Raw genomic sequence first — 23,935 nt, 5'->3', positions numbered from 1 at the left:
ATAACTTCCAACTGAAGGCATGGAGCTGAAATGAAATTTCTATTTCTAAAACGATTTGTTAGGTAGCAGGAACAAATCATCTTTAAAAACAATTGTTTTTGCCAACGTTTCTAACTCAATCGAATTTTTTTCAGGACTCTGTATCAATGAAGTTTATGAAACATACCTGCCACAAATTTCATAACTGTTGTTGTTTCTTAATGTTGTGAGAAGTGATGATAAAATTACTCAACGAAAAGCAGTTGTTCTATGTCAAAACTATAACTCGAATGTAAAATCATCGGACTTATGTGATACATAAAAAAAATCAAAACACTATAGTAACCAAAATATTCAAGATCAACACAACCTAATGACATGGAAAAAACGAAAGGTTTCGTCTTTGATGTTGATAAGGTAATACCTGTTTTTATCGTTGTGAAAAAGAATGAGAATAGGAAAAAATGAGAAAGAACTAAAATAGAAAATAGGTGCATTATTGGAAATAAGAACCACCTTATCGAAATTATAGATGAAGTCATTCGTTTGTTTCATATTGTGTTGTTTTCAAATATTTTGGTTGCTACAGTGATTTTATTTTTTCCATGTATCTGATAGTCTGATGATTTATGAAGCTCAAATCAGACCTTCTTTGGAGTATTGTTCACATGTATAGAGCTCCGCCCTTAAGCATACCCTGAAGCTGCCGGATTCCATCCAGAAAAAACTTAATGGTGTATTTGGAGACACGAACATAACTTGCAATTTGATATTCTGGAACATCGAAGGAAAGTTGGCGATTTGTCTCCCTCTTATATTTACTTCCACGTGAGGTGTTCAAGTGACTTTGCACATTTGATTCAATCAAGAAATACGCGACGGACTGTGATTGCTCATCGTTTCGAAGTTCAACTCAGTACACCTCGAACTACACTGTTTGAAAACTCTTCATGTGTATAACTGCGTTTATGTGGAATAAACTTTCTGAAAACGTATTTCCAAATGATTTTAATCTCCAGCGATTCAAATCCAACGTGGATCTCTTGTGTTTTGTCCTTAAAACATTGATATAGTTTCAACATAGAAAAATCAATTTTTGGTAGGTAATTCTATTATAACCTCTTATAGCATTGAAAAACTACAACATTCATAATGAAGTTTGTAGCAAGTATGTTTTATAAAATTAATTTTCACAGAGCCGTGAACAAAAATTCAATTAAACTTGAAACGTTCTCAAAAGAACAATTAGTTTTCGAGATAATATCATTTCGATATCATTTTAAGTGTACTCGGTCCTTTTGTATGAAATTGTTTATATTACTACACAATAAATAGTTTTTTTGAAGGTGATTGACAATGTTTCAGGATGAGTTTCACTAAATAGTTTATTACTATCATAATTTGATCGTTACCCAACAAACCTTTCTCGAAATGAGATGTTCGAATTACAAGACTATTCAACACATCAATTTTCTACTTTGGTATGATGAAAATCATACATTTATAAAAAGTATATCATGACTCCCTAAAAATTCAACATGGGCTTGCAGCCTGAAAAATGTTCTCTGCTGAGACTCCATTTCTATACATGGTCACTAGCAAATTTCCGATTTTGAAGAATCTAACGATTGAAATAATAACCAAAACCTTAATACTTTCCTATATTCCTATTCGTTTTCGAATTTTCTAACTAACTAATATGTGAATATATTTTCCTTATTGCTGCTTGAAGGATCGAATTTCCCATTTACCCTCTAGCTCGTCCGAATCCTTGAATCCCCCCAATCATGGGGATTCACCCAGTTCTGCGAGCCGAGTGATGCCGAACTTCCAAAGACTAATATTTAATTTGCAGGTTAGAAATTCGACATACTGATGATGTTTTTTTGAGTGTTATTCTGTGAAAGCTGGGACATCAAGCTATTCGTTTCAACGTTAAGGAGTTGAAACCATGAACTATGAAAATATCAGAATCTATAGGATGATTTTAGATGAATTAATGAGTGAAAACGATGATTGGAACACAATCAGTTCATAAGTATGGTTATCGATTTCAAGGGAGTATAATGAAATTGAAGTTATTTATGCACACCTTTGATCAGATCTATTACTAAACACGTTTTGAATTTCCATAGACTTGTTGTTCATTAATTTGTATTCTAATATTTTCATAATATTCGTGAATGATGTCCCAGCTCATTGCATGAAACGTACATACTGTTATGGTTGTCCCTTTCTAATGGTTTCTTTCCTTCAACCGCTACACATCTGACTGCACTACTACACCTTTTTAGGTAAACCTTTATTACACAGTATTTGCATGTACGTAGCGTTCTTGTAGTTATAGTAATAGTTTATTTCAATTGTTTTATTGCTAGATAATTCAAATTCATGCAAATGAAAGGTCAAATGAGTTTCTTGATCATTCATAAAACTCTCTTCACTTCAATATCATACCAAGCAAAATCGTAGATTATTTTTATTATTATATAAAATTTGCTTATATCTCCTTTTCTCCATATCGTCGATTTACTATCGTGTGGTTACAAAAATTGTAGCTTAAAACGTTTGCCGTTCTGTGAACACAAAATTCCCAACCCATCTGGAATCCATCCGCCTGATTGGAGACGCGAAAATCACGTGCAACCTAGATAGCCTGGAACATCGAAAAAAGGTTGAAAATTTGTCTCTCTTCTTTCACGGGAGGTGCTTAAGTAACTTGGCACATTTGATTCCACCAAGAACGGTACATATCAGAAATACGCGACGAACTGTAGCTGCTCATTGTTTTGAGGTTCAACTTAGTACACCTCGAACTCCACCGTTTGAGAACTCTATCATCTGGAGAACTGCGTTTATGTGGAATAAACTTCCTGAGAACAATTCTCCAAATGGATTTAATCTTCAGCTATTCAAATCCAATGTGAATCGCTACTTTCGCGCAGGCACCGCTCTGAGAGCGCCTTAAGTATTTTTATGTAGTGCTTGTGTTTTGTCCTGAAAAAAAATCCGAACTACCAACATCATAGTAAGTTGTATCACAAAAAAATAGTTGTATACTTGGATATGAAATTGCATCGTTACCACTTGCATTTGGTTGATTCTTCACATCACCAGATATATTAACAGTTGACAGAGAAATATTTGTAGATTGACAAAATGGTTAAGGCTTTCGCGGCCGAGTTTTTCAGTGCCACTGTTTTTCGGGATTGAAGGCCGCCTATTTTTGGAATTGGGATTAGGTGAATTGTGATAACATTCGTCGACCCAGGTCTACCTGTCATTATACATGCCGTTGTTTGTTTCAACAGAAAAACAATTTTAACAGAAAAAATGAGCTGTGAACCTGAACCGAATGTAACATCCCATTCTTCAAGAATAGCAAGCAACATGACGACAAATTGGTTGATGCCTTCGCTCCCAAGATTTTCAGTGTCACTATCTTCATTCAGGGGGGAAGGCCGTCGTTGTTTGGAACTGCATCATGACGTTCCGCCAGCACGAGTTGCTGGCTTCTTCAGAGGTTTATTCATCTTGATGAGTCATCGGTGAATCATCAAGATGAATAAACCTATAAAGAAGCCAGCCACTCGTACTGGCGAAACGTCAGGATACAGTTTCAAACTTCAACGGCCTTTGAACCCAAATGAAAATGGTAACACTGAGCATGACAACAGTTAGAAAAGGGTCGACGAATGTTATTCCAGGTACATGTATTAGCACACCAAACTGCCTGAGTGAATATAAATTCGTTTTACACAATTTATCTAATCCAGGTACAGGTATTTGCATATTACTAGGATTTAGGAATTTCTTTGTTTCTTTGTCACGATGTAACATAAGACGAATGGGTTATATTGAGACATTATTTTGGCTTCCATCTTTTTCTCTGCGATATAGGATAGGATAATACCAAAACGAATACCTTTCCTAATCACCAGGAATCTTTTCGACGCTTGTTTCAAAAACTCCAGAAAATGAAGAAAACTAATTCCTTACTCTGAAACTCTCTATTTATATCTCACAGGACACACTTTCTCTTTTCAATACAGACCCATTATTTTGGCTAGATATAGAAGGAAAATTTTCTCCATGTCAAGTTTTCGATGGCCCACCCTGTATAAACTTCGGAGAATAAAAATGTTCCCCTCCCAATAAAAATCGACCTGTCTGAGCGTTTTTTAGGATTTGCAAGATTAGTACCCAAAACCTCCATGTCAAGTTTTCGATGGCTCACCCTGTATAAACTTCAGTTTAGTTCTGCTCATGTGGAATTCACAATAAGATATTTCACATAAATTGGGGTCAACGAGAAAACATTTTTCATGGATGAATCCTCCGAAACAATTTGTTTTCAATGGAAATAGTTTCCATCTGAATTTTCGTATTTGCATTTTTGAAAGTTGCATTCCAAATACTGTAATTTTAGTGTACATCAACATTTTCCCACGTATTTGAAATATATTTTGAAACATTCCACTAATTCAGCTGCTCTACAGCAGCATATAATTGTAATGATGACATTATTAATAAGAAACGTAGCAATTCTGGCCTTTCCAGACATTCAGCAACTCCAGGGGGCACCGAATGATCGACTTTCCTGACGATCAGCAGGCTCCTGAAGAGTTCTTCGCTAACCCACCTCTGGAAGAAGCAGAAAATACGACGGACGATGCACTGGGAGATAACATAGTGGTGCTAGGCAAGGGAAGAAAGGAAAACTTGGTGTTCGAGTGGAAGATCGGATCATGGACCAAGTGTTCTGAAACATGCGGTGGTAGTGGACTGCAGATGAGAAAAGTTACCTGCATTGTTAGGTGGGTTGAAGTTTTCAGGAAAGAATTTTTCGAATGTTAATTATTGATAAATCTTCTGTTTACTCCTGATTCGAAACGAAAAGAATCGTGCAAGTATGTTTTTTTACTTAGTGCATGCAATGTACTCGTTCTAAAGTCATTTGCAAAAAATATCTGTTACAAAAAATATCTCATCGCTTCCCAATCAGAGAGTCATTGATTTGATAGATTCTATACTTCTGAAAAATTTTCAGTATAAAAATTCAACATATTTTCTCTCCCTCTTCTTAATTCTCTTTTCTTCTTTTCTCTTCTTCTTTTGTTTTTTCTCTAGTTTATTATTTTTTGTTTTCAAGGCTAGAATTAAGATCAACAGTACTCTTCCGGTACATGTTGTTTCTAGCCTCATTGGTAGTTTTTTTTATTAATTATATAAAATGAATAATTATTGTATTCATATGTAATAAGGAACTACAATTAAACAATAAATTATTTGTTTGAAGGTGGTTGACAATGTTTCGTAGTGTATTTCATCAGTTCGGACTTCCATTGTCTAATATAATATAAACTGATTTGGAAAAAATCTAAAATATTAGTAGAAAATAACAATATTTTCAAGCAAAAAACTGAAATTACAAAAAAGTAACATACAAGCAACAACAAAAAAAATAAATAATTGAAATATCAATAAAATCTGAAAATTAAAAAATAGTATTTACAAAAAATGAAAAATAAAAATTAAAAGATTCCAAACCAAGTTACGTCACGACGTTTCGATTGTTAGTATCCACAATCATTTTCGGGTGATAAGTGGACTTATTCCTTCAAGATCTGACTATTTATAGGTCATTCGAGTGGTTTCACCTATCCCCTCTTCCCTCTCTCCGCTTCACTGGTTATAGCGGGAGATGACTGTTTGGCGGCAGTTAGTCGTTTTTCGCTTGATTAGACATTTCCAAATGTTACGTATCTCTATGCTAGCTTATCTATATGCATTGTTGAACAACATATACGCACCTTCTTTGAATTTTCTCCAAAACCAGTGTTCCTCTTTATGGATGGTTTCAGATTGATCCCACTTGATGTCATGTTGATGAGTCCAAACCAGCAAATCCTATTCTGGATTTGCTGGTTTCTCCTTGCTGTGTGTGTTTCTTGTGTTCAGCAATGCGTACTTCCAATGTCCTCTTAGTTTCACCGATGTATGATTCTCCGCACTCGCAGGGTATCCGTTAAATGAAATTCTTGGAATCGCAATCCGCGTTTGGTGGCCTGGTTTTTGTGAGGCTGCTACGAATAGTGTTTCCAGATCTAAAGCAAGTCTTGATGTTATACTTGAACCCAATCCTTCCTATCCTTTCTGATAATCCTCTGATGTAGGGAAGTACAAGTACTGATTGTGGCGGCTTCTCTTCCTTGTGGGGCTCTTGATGTCTTCTAGCTGAAGCCTGTTCTACCATCACTCTGGAGTAACCATTCCGTTGAAGGTCATTTTTGATGATGCCTAGTTCCTTTTTGAAACCTTCCTTATATATTACGAAAGCACGGTCTAGTAGAGTCTTGATTATTCCTCTCTTAGTCGATTGATGGTGGTTGGATTTATGGTTCAGATACTTCTGTGTGAGTGGATTTTCGATATACAGATGTTTTCCATTTAGTGTCGGTCCTCTTCACCAATACGTCTAAGAAAGTAAGAAAGGTAGTTCGTTGTGGACTTCCTTCTCCATTGTGAAAGTGATGGAAGAACTTACGATATTGAAGTGCTTCAGAAAAGTATCTAGTTCTGCATTCCCATGGTTCCATTTTATGAAGGTGTCTCAACCAGAATCGGGGCTTCTTGTGGACTTATTCAATGGCCAGAATTTCAAACCACTCCATAAATCCTAGTAATTCCATAAAAGTACTTGTATCGGTAAGTTTGTTCTATCTTTCAGGTTTCCATCTTCGGATAGTTTCTTCTGTATGATTTGAAGTGCTTCTTCGACAAAAACGTTGGTGTAGAGGCTTTCCACGTCAAAAATGATGAGTTGATCCTGCTCTTTGACTTCGATTTCCCCTAGTAGTTCAACGAAATGCCTTGAATTTTTTACAAAAGATGGCGTTTTACCTTGCAGTGATTTGATTATTGGTAGTAAAAATCTGGACAAGTTCTGAGTTCTGAGAAAACGATTGTGGGTACTTACAATCGAAACTTCGTGACGTAACTTGGTTTGGAATTTTTCATTTTTATTTTTCATTTTTTGTTAATAATATTTTTTTATTTTTTCATTTTCAGCTTTTAATTTTATTCCAATTTTCAATTTTTTGGTTGTTGGTTGTATGTAATTTCTTTGTGATTTCAGTTTTTTGTTTAATAAAATTGTTATTTTCGGTTAATCTTTCTGATTTTTTTTCAGAGATTTCAAATCAATTATAGTAGACAATGGAAGTCCGAACTGATGAAATGAATAATATATTATATCATTATTATTATATTTCCAGAAGCACTAGAATATTGCAATACTTTTTTTCAATGAAATCATTTGTTCGAGGTAGTTCCAGTATTATACAACCTGTATTATACAACGAAACAGATCGAATATCTGCAAGACACATTGTTCTGAAAAAAAATGCAAAACTTGGTCGATTTTCAATTCAAATATGACAATTTTTTATCTTAAAGTCGTCTATCATAACTATCTTTAGAATTTAAATGAGGAAAGTACTAAATATGACCTAACATCAAAAACGTAAATTTTTGCCGAATTTGTCAATCATCTATGTGACTGTTCATTGTGGCGCCTACTTGCGATAACAAAAAATTTAAAAAAATTACATTGTGTGAACCTGAAAGATGTAAAACTGGGTATGATTTCAATCATTCTGATCTATGATAATGCACAGTAGATACTCTAACTGTTCTCCATCAACTGTCATGAACTGGTATTCGTTATTTTCGAAAGGTTATCTTACATTTCAGAATATTTCTGAAGCTACTCGATGATATCATTTTTCCAGCAAGAAGGGCGCCAAAATGAAAAGTTACGTAATAAACAGTCACATAGATAAATGCATTATAAAATCACCAATTGGCGCTAGAGGGGGTATATGACAGTTGACGTTATGATAGAAAGATGTCCCCTTTGGACTGAAATCGACTTGTTTTTGCATTTTTTTTCAAACTGATGTGTTTCAAGGATATTCGATCTGTATCGTTATCGGCTCTAGATTAATGCATTAATCTAGATTAATGCATTAGAAGGTTCATAAAATTCAAAATAATCGTAGTGCAGTTCTCATGCATATTATCTCACTAATGAATTGTTTTTTTCAATACCAAAAAAATATGTCTTAGTTCCAGCAATAACCTCTTCATTCGAGTGAAATTTTTCACTTTGCCTTGTCTTCGAACCCTCTCTCTTAGAGCACAGGTCACAACGCTCACACCACTCTTTCACGTCTTGGCGGCAATTGACCCAATAATACCTCTCACGCACTCTCGCTAGAGTTCTATTCACTCCAAAATGCCCTCCAGTGCGACATCGTGGAGTTATTCAAAGATATTCGGGATACATGTCTTTGAAAGGAATATCTGAAATTTGTGGGTTTTTTCATCCGGGCTTTCCTATTTCCGAGTGAGTAGGTCATTTCGAATGCACATGGCGTTCCGTTGGAGCCACTAACCGTTTTCCTGCTGACTGTGCTTGTAGATATCTTGCTAACTCCTTTGTCAATCCATTCTTGTATAGTTTTCAATAGCAGATCCCCTTCCTGCACTATCATAATGTCTTGCCTTGTCATGACCCTTACAGGTTGCTACCCTCCCGGTCAGAGGGAGCCCGAAGAGGCGTGAGGTGACGAAGCTTATCTTCCTATTAAAGCTGTCCATGAAAGAGTATCTGCACGCTACCTTATCACGTCTGGACAAAAAATTTTATTCTGGTAACTGGGTATCCTTTTCCTCTTGGCGTTGACAAAATTTGAAGCCGTATATCAGGCACAGTCTTCTTCAGAGGCTATCTGCGTTTCCATGACTCTTTCCTTCCCGAAGTTTCGGAAAACCTCCTCAATTTGTTTTTCGACTCCTTCAAGCTTCGTTTCAAGTTTTCTTTCAGCCCCGTCAAGCTACTCATCTACTACTTTTCCCAATCCCTCCTTTGTCCCCTGAAATACTTTCCCTAATTCTTCCTGAATAAATTCTTGTACCTCACCTTTACTCACATGAGAAGATTTTAAATCTTCAAATAAATGAAAGTATATCTCAATGCCATGTTTCTCTTGAATGTTTATCAATTATTCACGATATTTCTCTCTGTTCCTTTCTTATTTTTCCAGAATATTCAGTAGCAATTCACGGTCTTCATTTCGGTGTTCAACTTCTCCTTTCCGAGTGAGTAGGTCATTTCGAATGCACATGGCGTTCCGTTGGAGCCACTAACCGTTTTCCTGTTGACTGTGCTTGCTAACTCCTTTGTCAATCCATTCTCGTATAGTTTTCAATACCGGATCCCCTTTCTGCACTATCATAATGTCTTGCCTTGTCATGACCCTTACAGGTTGCTACCCTCCCGGTCAGAGGGAGCCCAAAGAGGCATGAGGTAGGGAAGCTTATCTTCCTAATAAAGCTGTCCATGAAAGAGTATCTGCCCGCTACCTTATCACGTCTGGTCAAAAAATTTTATTCTGGTAACTGGGTATCCTTGTCCTCTTGGCGTTGACAAAATTTGAAGCCTTATATCAGGCACAGTCTTCTTCAGAGGCTATCTGCGTTTCCATGACTCTTTCCTTTCCGAAGTTTCCGGAAAACCTCTTCAATTTGTTTTTCGACTCCTTCAAGCTTCGTTTCAAGTTTTCTTTCAGCCCCGTCAAGCTACTCATCTACTACTTTTCCCAATCCCTCCTTTGTCCCCTGAAATACTTTCCCTAATTCTTCCTGAATAAATTCTTGTACCTCACCTTTACACACATGAGAAGATTTTAAATCTTCGAATAAATTAAAGTACATCTCATTGCCATGTTTCTCTTGAATGTTTACCAATTATTCACGATATTTCTCTCTGTTCCTTTCTTATTTTTCCAGAATATTCAGTAGCAATTCACGGTCTTCATTTCGGTGTTCAACTTCTCCTCTCTTCTACATACATCTTCTCTTCTGCGTTTTTCAATCTTCGCCAGGCCAGCTTGCATACCTCAGAACATTTTCTTAAGTTCGTCTTAGTCGAAACTCATTGTTTTCACCATAAAACATAAAATTTCCAGTCAATTATTACACACCAAATGTTACGTTTTTTCCGTGGGTCTACCAATTATTGACTACAATGAACGATAATCGAACTCAACTTTATTCTACTTTAAAAATATCAAAACACTTCAACTAAAACTGAACTATTATCCAATTGTCTACCGCCTTATTAGATCGCTCTGCCTACCGCGCTGTCACTTCCACTTGACTGTCTCGATAGGCGAGTGAATCGTCTTTATATTTAGCAATCGGAAGCTGTAGAAAATTCCTCGGAATTCCATCGAAGTCGGTGGAATATTTGCCGGAATTCCATCGAAGCCGGTGCAAAGACTAGAATAATCGAGGCTGCGCGCGCCCTTGAGCACGTCACAGGTGGTTTATGACTATCAGTGGCGGCCGGCGTTATTTTTTTCAAAACATGATTTACTACGATATGTTGTGAATTGTTCTATTAAACGATTATCCCAAAGAAAGCTGGAAGGATAGCACTACCGCCTCGACTTGGCACGAAAAATATTGTCATATTCCAACCTAATCACACAAAACCTTATTGAATCCTACACATTCCCCATGAATCATTCCGTTCATTAGTTAAAACCGTATGAAGATTCGTTTATTGGGTTTTAAGTTTATCGCGTTGATGCATTTTGTGATTCGCTCGTCACCTATAAGTTGAGAGCTTTCGGAAAACAATTTGAAAATGTTAACCACTCGAGATATTATATCTTTTTGAGTGTCCCAGCACGAGGTGTCCCGTTACCAGAATGCTGACTCTACAGAAACTTCTCATAACTGAAGTTGAACTTTTACAGATTTTCGACGAGAACTCTCCCACTGTTATATATGAAATCAAGGAAGTTTTCATCGAATTCCCGAACTGAAGTTTGAAATTAAGTTATATATAATTTTGACATTTCAGGTTGAACAATACAACACAACCCGTGGATGATATTTTATGTGAAGACGCTGGACTGGAAACACCCAAAACCAAACGGAAATGTGGTTTTGATCAGTGCCCGGAGTGGACACCGCACGAATGGAGTCCTTGCGAGGAATCAAAATGTTTCGCGTGGCACAAAGGTGAGAATTTTCAACATTCAGAAATGAAAAAGCGTGATCATCTTCTGAACAGTGCTGGTTGCTCTCAATTCTGGAATCGACACCAGCAGTTTTCTCCTTACCTAGGCTTCATTTACTGCAGTGAAAAATGAAATATCCTTTGAAAAAATCGACTGACTTTTTTATATATTTGGCAGGTTTTTATTTCATCATTAGCATAAAGTAAAGTAAAAATGCCAAATAATATCAGTAAATATAGACCTTCTCTAGATGATCCCACTATTTCCATCTCAGAAAGGGTGAGATTCGAAAGGTTGATTAGATTAGTCAAAAGTTGACTTTATAGAGGTAATAAAAATCTCTTTTTAGATCACGATCATCAGAAAACTAAAACTGTTGATTTTCATTTCATTTTTACTACTATTCATTAAGATCTGGTATAATTTTCAAATCAATTGTGTATTAATTGTATTTCATCAATAAATTCTTTTTTAATATGGGCATTTAGTTATTTTCTCTCGCAAAAAAGTTAGTCATATATCACAACTGATGCATTTCTTGGCATGTCTTTCCGGTAAAACATCTGCACATATACAATTCTCTTCCAGAGATGCAACAAAAAATCGGAGACCAATTAAATTAAATTTGACGGGTTATAACATCACTTAATTATAACTGAGTTTGGAGGTCAGGGTAATTTTATTTTGTAGGACTTATCATCATAATTACCTTTCATAATCTTATATTCGTGTCACTAATTAGATTATTATTGATATAGCTTTACAGCGAAGGATCGTTAGATGTGAAATAGGAGGCAATCTCACAGTGGATCCCTCAAAGTGTGACTTTCAGCAGAAACCAGTCGACAAGCAAGAATGTTTCAGTGAAAGATGCATCGGTAAATGGAAAGTTGGTCGCTGGTCAGAAGTACGTTATGAACATTTTTTTTTCGACTCATCTTCCCCAAAGAACTAAGTAACATCACCTTCATCCCACATTATTTTATGATTTTTTTTGCATAAACTATTTGCTGAATCCACCAGTTTTCAATCTCTCAACGATTTTAAATTGTAGGAAAAGGAGTTTTATATCATTCCTTACGAAATAATTTCATTCAGAATAATACTTTCCAAATGAGGAACAATTTTCATGAAATATCTGATAACACTCTATTTTGAATATACGTCACCTAAGTGTATCAACTATTTTTCAAGAATACTGTTTTAATCTTATTTCCCAATTGGCAGATATACAGGGTGTTCCTTAAACACATGCTGATATTTAAGGAGGTAATTCTTACACCCATTTTAAGGAAAAAACGTCCTATGGACGTATGTCCTAAACGCCTTAACTTTTCAGATACAGGGTGGCAAAGTTTTCAAAAATAATCAGTTTTTTAATAATAACTGAGATAATTTTGTAGACATCTTTGGCATATTTTGTACATATGTTCCATGCCTTAAGACGCATTTTCTGATGTACAATTTTCTTAATTTTCTCTTGCCAGTGGCGTACGTACGAGTTTTGAAATGTATATTTTTGGCGAAAAAAATACTACGCCACTGCTTTATCTTGAATTAAAAATTATTTTTGAAATCTCCATACATTTTTGAGCACATTTGATTTGCTGGGTTTTCTTTGTTCGACGCATGGTTTTCGCTCAAAAAATTAAAAATCGCTTTACTTAAGGATAAATTCCTTAAAAAGCTGATGCGGTATCGTGCATCGACTGAAAGCAAACTAAGAGATCAGATTTGTTGCAAAATAATTGAGGATCTAAAAGGTATTTGTTTGTTGTCAGATGCTCTGTTCTCAATTAAAATTACGTTATAACGCAGCACCGCTTAATAATTTTTGAAAACATAAATTTAGTTATCCTGGAATAAATGACGTGTAGCAGAATTTATTTACTGCACCTCTTGGAAATATGGAGTTTGTCGATATGTGATTTCTTTTAAAGATTAAAAGCAGAAAAAGCAGCGTACTCACCATAGCAATAAAAAACGAATTCTCTATATGTACAAACGTCAGTAGCTAATATTGATGTTGGTTTAAAGTAAGGTGTTGGTGTTAAAAACTGTCACAGCGCGTTTTGATTGATTTTGAAGTGTTATTGAAATTATTTTGTTAGTCCGCTGTTTTTCTGAATATCAGTAAATATGGTGAATTATACGAATACGGAAATGGCGCAAATGCATTACGTATATGGCCTTGCCGATGGTAATGCAACAGAAGCCAGGCGCATTTATCAGGAAAGATATCCTAGAAAGAACTCCTGAAATTGAGGAAGCGGTGCTGCAAGAAATTGAGGAACATCCTGAGACGAGTACGAGGAAGATCGCTAGAACTGTGGATATTTGTCATTAAATTGTTTGGCGTATTTTGGTTGATTTTTTGTTATACCCATACCATATTTCAAGAGTGCAGGCACTACTTCCCAGAGATTTTCCACAGCGTGTGAACTTCAGTCAGTGGTATCTACAAAATATTGCACTAAATCCGCAGTTTGAGACACAAATTTTGTTCACAGACGAAGCAAATTTTTCTCGGAATTCCATTCAAAATTTCCATAACAATCATGTGTGAGCTGAAGAAAATCCCCATGCAATAACCGAAACCCATTTCCAACACCAATTTTCGGTTAATGTATGGGCAGGAATTATAGGTGATCATCTAATAGGCCCATTTTTTCTACCAGGACGCCTTGATGGTCGTTTTATTTACACTTTCTCGAAGAAGACTTACCTGAGTTATTGGAAGATGTGCCACTTGCGTTAAGGAATCGAATATGGTACATGCACGATGGCGCCCCTACTCATTCCAGTGTAATTGTCCGAAACCATTTAAATACAGTTTATCCTTGGATAGGTCGCGGAGGACCTCAGCAATGGCCAGCAAGATCCCCCGATCTCAACAGTTTAGATTTTTTTTATGGGGTCACCTTAAAACTCTTGTGTATAAAACTTCCGTTAATACTTTAAAAGATTTAAGAGAGCGAGTAGTTGCCTCGTCTGAAACTATACGAAATACGCCGGGAATATTTGAACGGGTGCGTAATTCCATGCGTAGAAGGGCGGAAGCATGCATTCTAAGTGCAGGTGGCCACTTCCAACAATTATTATAATCAGTTTTGGTATTATTACTAATTAACAAATTTGTGCTATTCGTTTAGACTTACTGTCACAAAATAAAATAAAACTCGTTTTTGTGAAAAATTTATTTTTTTGCAGATTATGTTTTCAAATATTATTAGGGAATTGGTAATGCGTTATGAAGCAATTTTCAGATTCTCATTCATTTTAGAATTGATCTAATTTCTTGATTTGCTTTCTGTCGATTTTTATTTTTTTGTGTGAAAATCATGCGTCGGACAAAGAAATACCAGGAGATCAAATTTTCTCAAAAATAAATGAAGATTTCAAAAATGATTTTATTTTGAAAAGAAAGCATTGGCGTAGTACTTTTTCCCCAAAAATATTCAATGCGAAACCCGTAGGGATGCCACTGTTTGAAAAATTACAAATTTGTGTACATCAGAAAATGTGACTTGAGGCATGGAACATATGTACCAAATATGCCAAAGATGTCTACAAAATTATCTCAGTTATTATTAAAAAACTGATTATTTTTGAAAACTTTGCCACCCTGTATCTCAAAAGTTGAGGCGTTTAGGACATACGTCCATAGGAAGTTTTTTTCTTAAAATGGGTCTAAGAATTACCTCCTCAAATATTAGCATGTGTTCAAGGAACACCCTGTATATTTTCAAAGGTGACTGTTTTTGTATGAAACTAGAGAAGCAGAAAGTCAAAAACTTTTCTTTTCCGATCGTATTCATTCTTTTGTTCTCTAGTTTTGTTCCAAAATTTTCACTAGAATGGGTAGTTTCAATTCTCAGCCTGGACGATAAGATATTTAATTAATTTTTGTAATTAGTAGGCAAGTCCTTCCTAGTGACTCATTTGATGGAGTAATTTCAGTACAGATAATATCTACTTGGCTTACAAATCAATATCTAACAATATCCACCCATTTATCTTTTTTGAACAGAGTTCTTTGGCGAATACAATTCTTCTTGAAAGTAGACAAAGAATTCTACGAAATCGTTGAGAAAAATATTTTGGAAAAGTGCTCAGACACAACTATAAAAAGTTTGATGGAATCAATCTAAGAGTGAAGAAGATATTCATCAAAATATACAGGGTATTCCATATTCGATGGTCTATTAGAAGTATCTAGAGAACAAAAAAAGATGAGTATTTCAAATTTTGGTTACCGATGTAGATGGCTGTGATCTATCATTTGAAAATATTTTCATCTCCGCATTGTTGCCACATCTACATGTAACAAACATCAACTTGTAAATTTCAAATGGAACACCCTATATATTATATCATTTTTGAATTCTGCATCGAATTCCAAATAAGTTTTGTGTACCATGTCATATACCTATCTCTCACCGTTTTTAAAATATTAATTATTTTGTAATTTTTTTTTGGCAAACCATGGTAAATTTATTATTTAATATCGCATGAATTAACTGATAGACTAAACTCAAATTCTGGCAACATTGAGATAAGTTATGGTGGTTTTTATTTCAGAACAAAACTCAAATCTTATTTTATACAGAGTGTCTGAAAAATACGTCTGAATTTGTATCTTTGATAAACGACCATAACTAATTATTTTCAAATGGAACACCCTGTATATTATTCAATTTTCGAATTCAACCAACCAATTTGAACACTTTGATCAGCTATGTCCTATACCTATATCTAACCCTTTATGAGATATGACTTATTTAAAAAAAAATTGCTCCTATGCAAGTATGCAAGCATATAATTTCCAATAAAATCAAAAATCAAGTGCATCAAATGACAAAAAATCAAAGCTAGATTTTTTGTAGGTTTGATTTTCTGGTGGTTACATTTGATACTGAATTATCCCTACTTAATGCTTGCCATTCACTTAAAAACTTCGATAGATCGACGTCATTGCATGATCAGTCAGTCTTGTCACAGCACATTTCCATCGGGTCGCTTATTTTGAAGACACCCTAGTTTCTAGTATTTTTTTTATGTAATCCCAGGTATTCTGAACACCGGGCAGCGACCGAATACCAAGTCTCCAAAAGTCGTACCCCTCGATTCTCGGGGGGTACGACTCACGTCATCAAACTATTGTTCAGGCATTCCCTTACAGTCGTTTTCAGAACATCCACATAATTTTTGACACTTCAAATTTGTGATTCAGAGGGAAGCAGAAACAAAATGGATAACTGTCATACAATTTAATGATTCTGACACAGGTGTTTTATTTAGTAAATTGTAAAAACATGTTTCACAAGTATTTCATGACTACAAAAGAGGGGGACCCGTGCGCAAAATTCACCTCGTATTCATGTGCCAAAATAGTATCCGCACGATAATACTCATAAGTATTGCCTTTTGTCTAATACTGTTCTCGTGTTTGTAAAGATGATTGGCCTTTCAATTCAATGAGAGCTCGATATTGTTTATCGGAAAGCTGTTGAGTTGTAAACAGATTTTTAACTTCAGTAAGGAACATAACCTCAAATTGAAAGTTGGTTCATCTGTAAATATCCAATAAGGCATTCCAGATACTTGTCAAATGACGAAATTAAGCTGGCTATATGACGAAATGAACCAATACGACGGCATCTGCCCTCCAGAAACATTGCTTTTTTTTCTCAAAAGTGTGATTTCCATAGTAAAACTGGTGTTTGCCACCCAGACATCACGTGATCTGGAATTCCTAATAATATGCATACGTTCTCAATAACATACATATAATACACACATTCTAAAAATTTCAGGTTTGCAATAGGACGTAGGTCTCGGGCCTTCGGAAATTTACTCCTTCTGATTAAAAATTATTACAAAATGAGATTGTTTTTGCAAGAAATACTTTTTGAATATTATCAAATCAAAGAAAAATTCAATACACGGTGATTTTTTTTCTATTTCTAATCAACTACTCGAATATCAAAAGAGTTTTAAAAATTAATTTTGAATTTTGCAACTGAATTTCGGCAAGGATAATGGTGTGTCATGATCCAAGTCTGATTTGAAAAACAAAAGAATGGATTTGTCAATAACTTGTTCAAATAGTCCGACTGTCATATTGAAGTAGTGAAGATAGATAATAATAGTTATTCGAACTCTGAAATCCTAAATTTGTTTTATATTCATGGAGAGTGCGCTAAAATCATATCAAGGACCTGTAAAAGATTTAATGAGTTATATCCTAACTTACCGGCCATGAATGAAAGAAAATTCAGAAGACTTGAACGAAATTACCTCAACTATGGAAAAGTCCGTGCCTCAAAAAATCGAGTGAGTCCGGTGACTGGTGATATGGAAAATGAAATAAACATTTTAGGATATTTTTATGCTTATCATCATGCATCAGTGTCTAGTGCTGCGGTTGATTTAGAAATCTCTCGAATTTCTATATGGAGACTTTTACAAAAACATAATATGCACGATTATAAATTCATTAGGCTGCAAGCTTTGCATAGAGATGATCCACCAAAACGGGTAGAATTTTGCGAAATGGCACTGACATGGACATAAGAAGATCCAAACTTTTTCAAAAAAATTATATTGACTGATGAATCACAATTTTCATGCGAGGGAATATTTAATCGTCGAAATAATCACTTCTGGGCATCAGAAAATCCTCATTTCATCAGACAAAGGGGATTCCAACAAAAATTCAGTTTTAATGTTTTTTGTATGCTCATGGATGATAAAGTTTCTATTTGCATTTTTGAAGAAAAGTTGAATTCCGAAAAATATTTAGATATTCTGAGATCGACTGTGAGTGATTTTTTGGACAATTTGCCGCTAAACTTGTCTCGGAATTGTTGGTATCAGTTGGATGGAGCTCCTGGACATTGCACAAGTGAAGTGAGTAGGGAACTAACCGATATGTTCGAAGATCGGTGGATACGACGTTTGGGTCCTTGGATTTGGCCGCCTCGATCACCGGATCTGACTCCCCTAGATTTTCACCTCTGGGGAAAAATCAAAGAAAAGGTATATAGAACACCTATCCATTCGAAACAGGAACTGAAAGATCGGGTTAGACGGGCCTTCGAGGAAATCGACCCGTCGGAAATCCGCAGAGCCACGACTGATCACGTTTTAACATCGATCCATCAATGTTTACAAGTGAATGGCCAGCATTTCAAGCACCTGAGCTACTGAATTTTTGTCATGGCAGTATCAAATATCAAATAATTGCGAAGCTAGTTTCACAATACCATCTCTTGTTTTTTAGAATTATTTTGGTTGTCAATTTAATTGGCTGTCAATTTAATTTTGAACAGTGTTCGTTCTGTCGAAATAGTAATGTTTGTCTTACACCCACTATGAAGGTCCATTGATGTATTCCATTAAACCTTTCTGAACTAATATGAAGTTATTATTTATCATTCGATGTGTTCAATAATACATTTTTACCGAATTTTGTATTTGAAATGTTATATTTGTAAAGACGCAAAAAAATTATAAAATAATTCATATCTCATAAAGGGTTATGACGTCGATCTATCGAAGTTTTTAGGTGAATGGCAAGCATTAGGGAGGGATAATTCAGTATCAAATGTAACCACCAGAAAATCAAACCTCCAAAAAAATCTAGCTTTGATTGTTTGTCATTTGATGCACTTGATTTTTAATTTTATTGGAAATTATATGCTTGCATACTTGCATAGGAGCAATTTTTTTTAAATAATTCATATCTCATAAAGGGTTAGAGATAGCTATAGGACATAGTTGATCAAAGTTGTTCACATTGGTTGGTTGAATTCGAAAATTGAATAATATATAGGATGTTCCATTTGAAAATAATTAGTTATGGTCGTTTATCAAAGATACAAATTGAGACGTATTTTTCAGACACTCTGTATAAAATAAGATTTGATTTTTGTTCTGAAATAAAAACCACCATAACTTATCTCAATGTTGCCAGAATTTGAGTTCGGTCTATCAGTTAATTCATGCGATATTAAATAATAAAATAACCATGGTTTGGCCAAAAAAAAGTACAAAATAATTAATATTTTAAAAACGGTGAGAGATAGGTATAGAACATGGTTCACAAAACTTATTTGGAATTCGATGCAGAATTAAAAAATGATACAATATATAGGGTGTTCTGTTTGAAATTTCCAAGTTGATGTTTGTTACATGTAGATGTGGCAACAATGCGGAGATGAAAATATTTTCAAACGATAGATCACAGCCATCTACATCTGTAACCAGAATTTGAAACTCTCATCTTTTTCTAGATACTTCTAATAGACCATCGGATATGGAATACCCTGTATATTCTGATAACGAGCTGACTAGATAGTTGCTGTCTTGATATATGAGTTATACTTTTTGAACCTTATCTTCTATTTCTGTCTGACTAGGCGATTTTTTGACGAATCCTTTCCTTCCGCGCCTCGAGGACCATTCGATAGATCCTCATCTGCCAACCCACTGAACTGAACGTGCATAATATCGAGACATATCGTCTTGTTGCACCCAAATTATGTGATCTGGTACAGCTGGATCTTCTAGCCCAGGAAAAAATACCTCTATAATAGAAAATATTTTTTTCTAAAGCTACTTGACACTAACTGGCATTCGAACCCAATTATTTGAGAATCCACTATACCAATCCTCACATCAATAAGATTGTGGAGTTGTTGTGTATGCGCTTGCATTATCCGATGTGGATTTCGAATTGCCCAGTATCGATAATTTCGGTACCGTTCGAGAACAATATTGCCTCATTCAAAAAATATATTTCTAATCAAACGAGAATTTACATTGGCAACTTTCCTTATTGTCCCACACATTTGTACTCATCGATCAAACTTACCATAGGTCGGTTCTACAGATCAAAACAAAGACCGTTAGAACAAAGCAGGGTTGTGAGGTATCAGAGCGAGATGAATAATAGTGGTGTTCTGAAAACACAATTTTTTTCCTAATTACCTGAAAAGTCACAGAGGAAAGAATTGTTTTTCTGCTGGTGGAGGTGAATGTCACTTTGTTATTATTTTCCTTTGAATAACATTGTTTTGTGAAACCCCTCTTGATGAGAAGTTATTCCTTTTTTAGGATATGCCTAAACATTTTTAAACGCTACTGTTGATGCATTATAATGTCTCAGAAAAAACATATGTATTGTAGCTACTTTACTTGATACGCTTTCTGGTCATGAGATTTAATTTCATGAATTCTGTAGACAATTTTTGTACTAAGTACACTCCATACGAGTAAAAGGTATTCTCATGAGGTCTTGGAAATGTATTTTTGAATATTCTCACATCATGAGGAGGATTGGATGCAGGTTTCTCTGCACCGTTGAGAAAATATTAGATTTCAGTTATTTCCAGAACCAATTTTCGATTTTGTAAAGTATTATTTTTTTAAATTTTTTTGAATAAAGGAAAACTGATATGTTTTAAATGAATTGAAATTTTTTCTATACATTCTGGTACAAAACTTCCCTGTTCAAGAATTTATTTTCACAAACTATTTGTATTCAGTATGAAAGATCGATCAATTAATTATGAGAAGAGGTACTTTGAATATGAATTTTTCCAAGTTCGGGTTATTGTAACTCAATATTGGAAGAGGTACCTATACATGCTCAAATGACAATTTTGAAAATAAAAATCGACTTCTGCAAGGATTTGTTCTGAAATATTTGTATCAATGACTCTTGAATTCATTCGTTAGTTTTTAATGATACGATAGAAAAAAATGCACACTATCAGTTCGAGAAAATTTATATTTTCATGACTTTGTTTCACCCATCCTATGAAGTCAATATTATCTTCATAAATTTGTGACAAATCTAGTGATATTCCCTGTGTTATCTGAAAAGTTTGCATGCAATTCGTAAAAAAAGTGGTGTAGTATATCTATTTTGACAACGTTAATTGAATTAATTTTATACCATAATACTAAATCACGTATGGAACTTTTTTCAGTGCGACACGAAATGTGAGAAGAAGGGGTTGAAATTCAGAATCATACAGTGTGTTTGGTACGGAACCAAGAAAGCTGCAGGGACGGCTTGTAAAGATATGCCTAGGCCTCCAGTAACGAAGGATTGTATAGGACCACCTTGTACGTCGATAGGTATGATAGTGACGAATGATTAGTTTACGGTTGCCATCGACAGCCATCTTGGTTTCTTCCAGGGTGGATATTTAAATGATAATCTTTTCCAGAAACGGTATGCAAGGACCACTCGATGTTTTGCCCAAATGTGAAAGCCATGAACATGTGTAGAATAACTAGATACCAGCAGCAGTGTTGCCAAACTTGTCAGGATTGAAGAAGTTATTTGTGAATAAGAAGAAAACGGCAACAGTTGTGAATCCAGGTGACTGGAAAGTGTGTCCATGTCAAATAATTCGTGTTTCCCGAATTCTCCACTATTCTGTTCGAAGAAGCAAAGCACATGGCAGTAGTTATTTAATTGCAATCGGGTCTTACAGGATCTGTGTGTTATAAAAATCACTTTCATTTCAGAAAAACTATCGAAATCTAAAATATTTGTCGCAGACAGAAATCCAAAAACAAATAATTCAATAAGCATTCTGATTCTGAAGCTCTGTTTTGAGAAAATTTGCGTGTTGATTCTATTTGTTTGACAGTTGTGACAGTAAGAACCAATAACTTCTCCAGGCAAGAATGTTTGGTGTTTTTGTTTTTTCCTTCATGATGATTAGGCAATAATCTCAGACTTTGATTGAAACTCAAAACAAATTGACCCATACTCTGATATCAGAATATTCCATTTACGGAAAAAATAAACTGAAAAGGGGTTGACGAGGTTTATTTAGGTAAATAACTTTCAGGAGTACTTTCAAAAAAGATCGGCCGTGAAATATTTCGTCATAGTGGTTAGCCAATCAGATCAAGATATTTCATGTTAGTCGCAACGGTGTTTATAATTTATATCTATGATGATTATTGAATGATTTCCACTTTTTTTTCCATTCTAGATTCATTCCACCACTGTAGCACCATTAGTAAGTAGTAATAGTACAATATGTTCCTCCTTCCATCCGTTTCGGTGGATATGAGAAAAAATCCTCAAATCGCACATACATTTTGAGCTAAATTCATTTATTCATTTATTTGTATTCAAACAGATCGAAGGTCTAATTACATGGATAATGTGTAATAAAATCGATAATGATAATATGTACGTAAACTAGCTCATGGATAGAAAATCATATTCATGAACAGATGAAAATACTTAATATAATAAATATGTATACCGTATCAAACAGATGTATTCAAGAAATAATCTAATATTGCTCCACGAAATACTCCTTCAGGTAGAGTCCAATCTAAATCTACAAGCAAACTACATGTATTGGCCAGTCGTAGCATAATCACGAGAGGGGATATGTTCGTTATAACCACCAATAGATTGGTACTGATTGATTTATTGTTAACAAATCTTCGCTGTTCTTCAATGATATATATTTTTGTGTAGTTAAATATTCCTGTATGAATACTTTGCTCAAATAACTTGGCCGGAGCACCCATTATGGAGATTACCCGATAATTTTCAGTCACATTTTTGCCACTCTTATAAATATATGTTGTTATAGTCGTTTTCCACAAATCTGGAAAAACAATAGACTTGACGATAAGTTTGAATATGTGCAGAAGTGGTATTTTTATCTAATCGCCACAAGCTTTCAGAATATATGGGGGAATTCCATCAACACCAGCTGCTTTCTTTAGTTTCAATTCCTTTATTGCATTTTCAAAATCTGACTCTCCTATTTCCCTGATGTCGTAAAAATTGTTAACTATATCAGCATCATTTATGGAATATCCACTGGTCCATAAATTCTAGAGAAACGAACATGTTTTACGTTCACGAAGAAATAAGTATGTCAAATAGTAAGTTTTTCTAAAACTCTTTGCTCTTTTTTGAACTCTTGCGTTTCTGTATCAAACTTTTGTTTAGTTTTTCTGTATTGCTAGCCTAATTTTCACAAGATCTTTCTATTTTCAGTGGTATTGGTATCATATGAAGTGGAAATCGATACTTATGAACTATTAAATGCTGACTAATGGATGTCAAGAGATTTTCCTCAATAGGCATAATTTGGACCAGTAAATGACGACCGATACTCAATAACTGGATACAGATCAGGGAATTCATTTGCCCAGAAAGAGTTTCCAATGTACTCAAACTTATTAGATCTTGAATCATTTATATCACATCTGGAAACTACATCAGTAAATTGATTCAGTTTGTGCTGTTCTGTTAGTCCGAAGATGCTCAACTGTTTTCCAATCAATGGAAATTGAATATGAAAAAAATTTCAATGATTCGACTCGATAACTCGTATCTCTGAATTGATATGTCATGTCGAACAATAGACACTTTTTATGTAACCATCAAAAATGATAATCTGTTTACCTCTCACGGCTTTTTCAATACCTTTCATAGTCTTCTATACAATCCTGTCGTGTGGACACTCACCACATACTACTGACGTATTTTGGGCACAAGGGAAGCCGTAAGAGTTATTTCAAACCTAAATTATAGACACGACTGTCAGGAAAATTCAAACAAATGAAAATACTCACTGATCCCTACATTTAAATCCTACATTGTCTTTTATATGCGGAAATAAATGAGCAAAATACATTATTATCCTACGAGAGGTTTAAAAAATAAATGTATAAACCACCATAAAGTCCAACTGGTATAAACTACTTTGGTCCAAAATACTTCAACGTTCTTCCACTATCCATGAGACAATTAGAATACAATCAGAGTCCAAGATTTCTTAATAACAAATGCATTTTTCTCA

The 23,935-nt window shown here is 34.8% G+C and overlaps 1 protein-coding gene across 6 annotated transcripts in view; it reads left to right on the top strand.

The window, feature by feature from the left end:
• The window catches only part of nolo (ADAMTS-like no long nerve cord), an 875,808-nt gene extending 853,860 nt beyond the window's left edge, over positions 1–21,948 (top strand). For 3 of the 6 annotated variants that reach the window (XM_074186240.1, XM_074186239.1, XM_074186238.1), the window contains 6 exons: positions 1,712–1,834; positions 4,522–4,796; positions 10,916–11,076; positions 11,834–11,982; positions 21,074–21,224; positions 21,317–21,948. In XM_074186240.1, the coding sequence (XP_074042341.1) occupies positions 1,712–1,834; positions 4,522–4,796; positions 10,916–11,076; positions 11,834–11,982; positions 21,074–21,224; positions 21,317–21,423 (966 nt within the window). In that variant the 3' untranslated portion in view covers positions 21,424–21,948. The remainder of the gene's footprint in view (positions 1–1,711; positions 1,835–4,521; positions 4,797–10,915; positions 11,077–11,833; positions 11,983–21,073; positions 21,225–21,316) is intronic. The other 3 variants (XM_074186241.1, XM_074186243.1, XM_074186242.1) reach the window with 3 other exon arrangements.
• The last annotated feature ends 1,987 nt before the right edge of the window (positions 21,949–23,935 follow it).

This window comes from Leptinotarsa decemlineata, unplaced genomic scaffold (genome assembly GCF_025532065.1).
Source record: "Leptinotarsa decemlineata unplaced genomic scaffold, Ldec_3_MD MMD2_tig00078422_RagTag_RagTag, whole genome shotgun sequence".
Classification (NCBI taxonomy): Eukaryota; Metazoa; Arthropoda; class Insecta; order Coleoptera; family Chrysomelidae; genus Leptinotarsa; species Leptinotarsa decemlineata.
The sequence above is the reverse complement of the archived record's forward strand: the minus strand, read 5'-3'. Positions and strand labels throughout refer to the sequence as shown.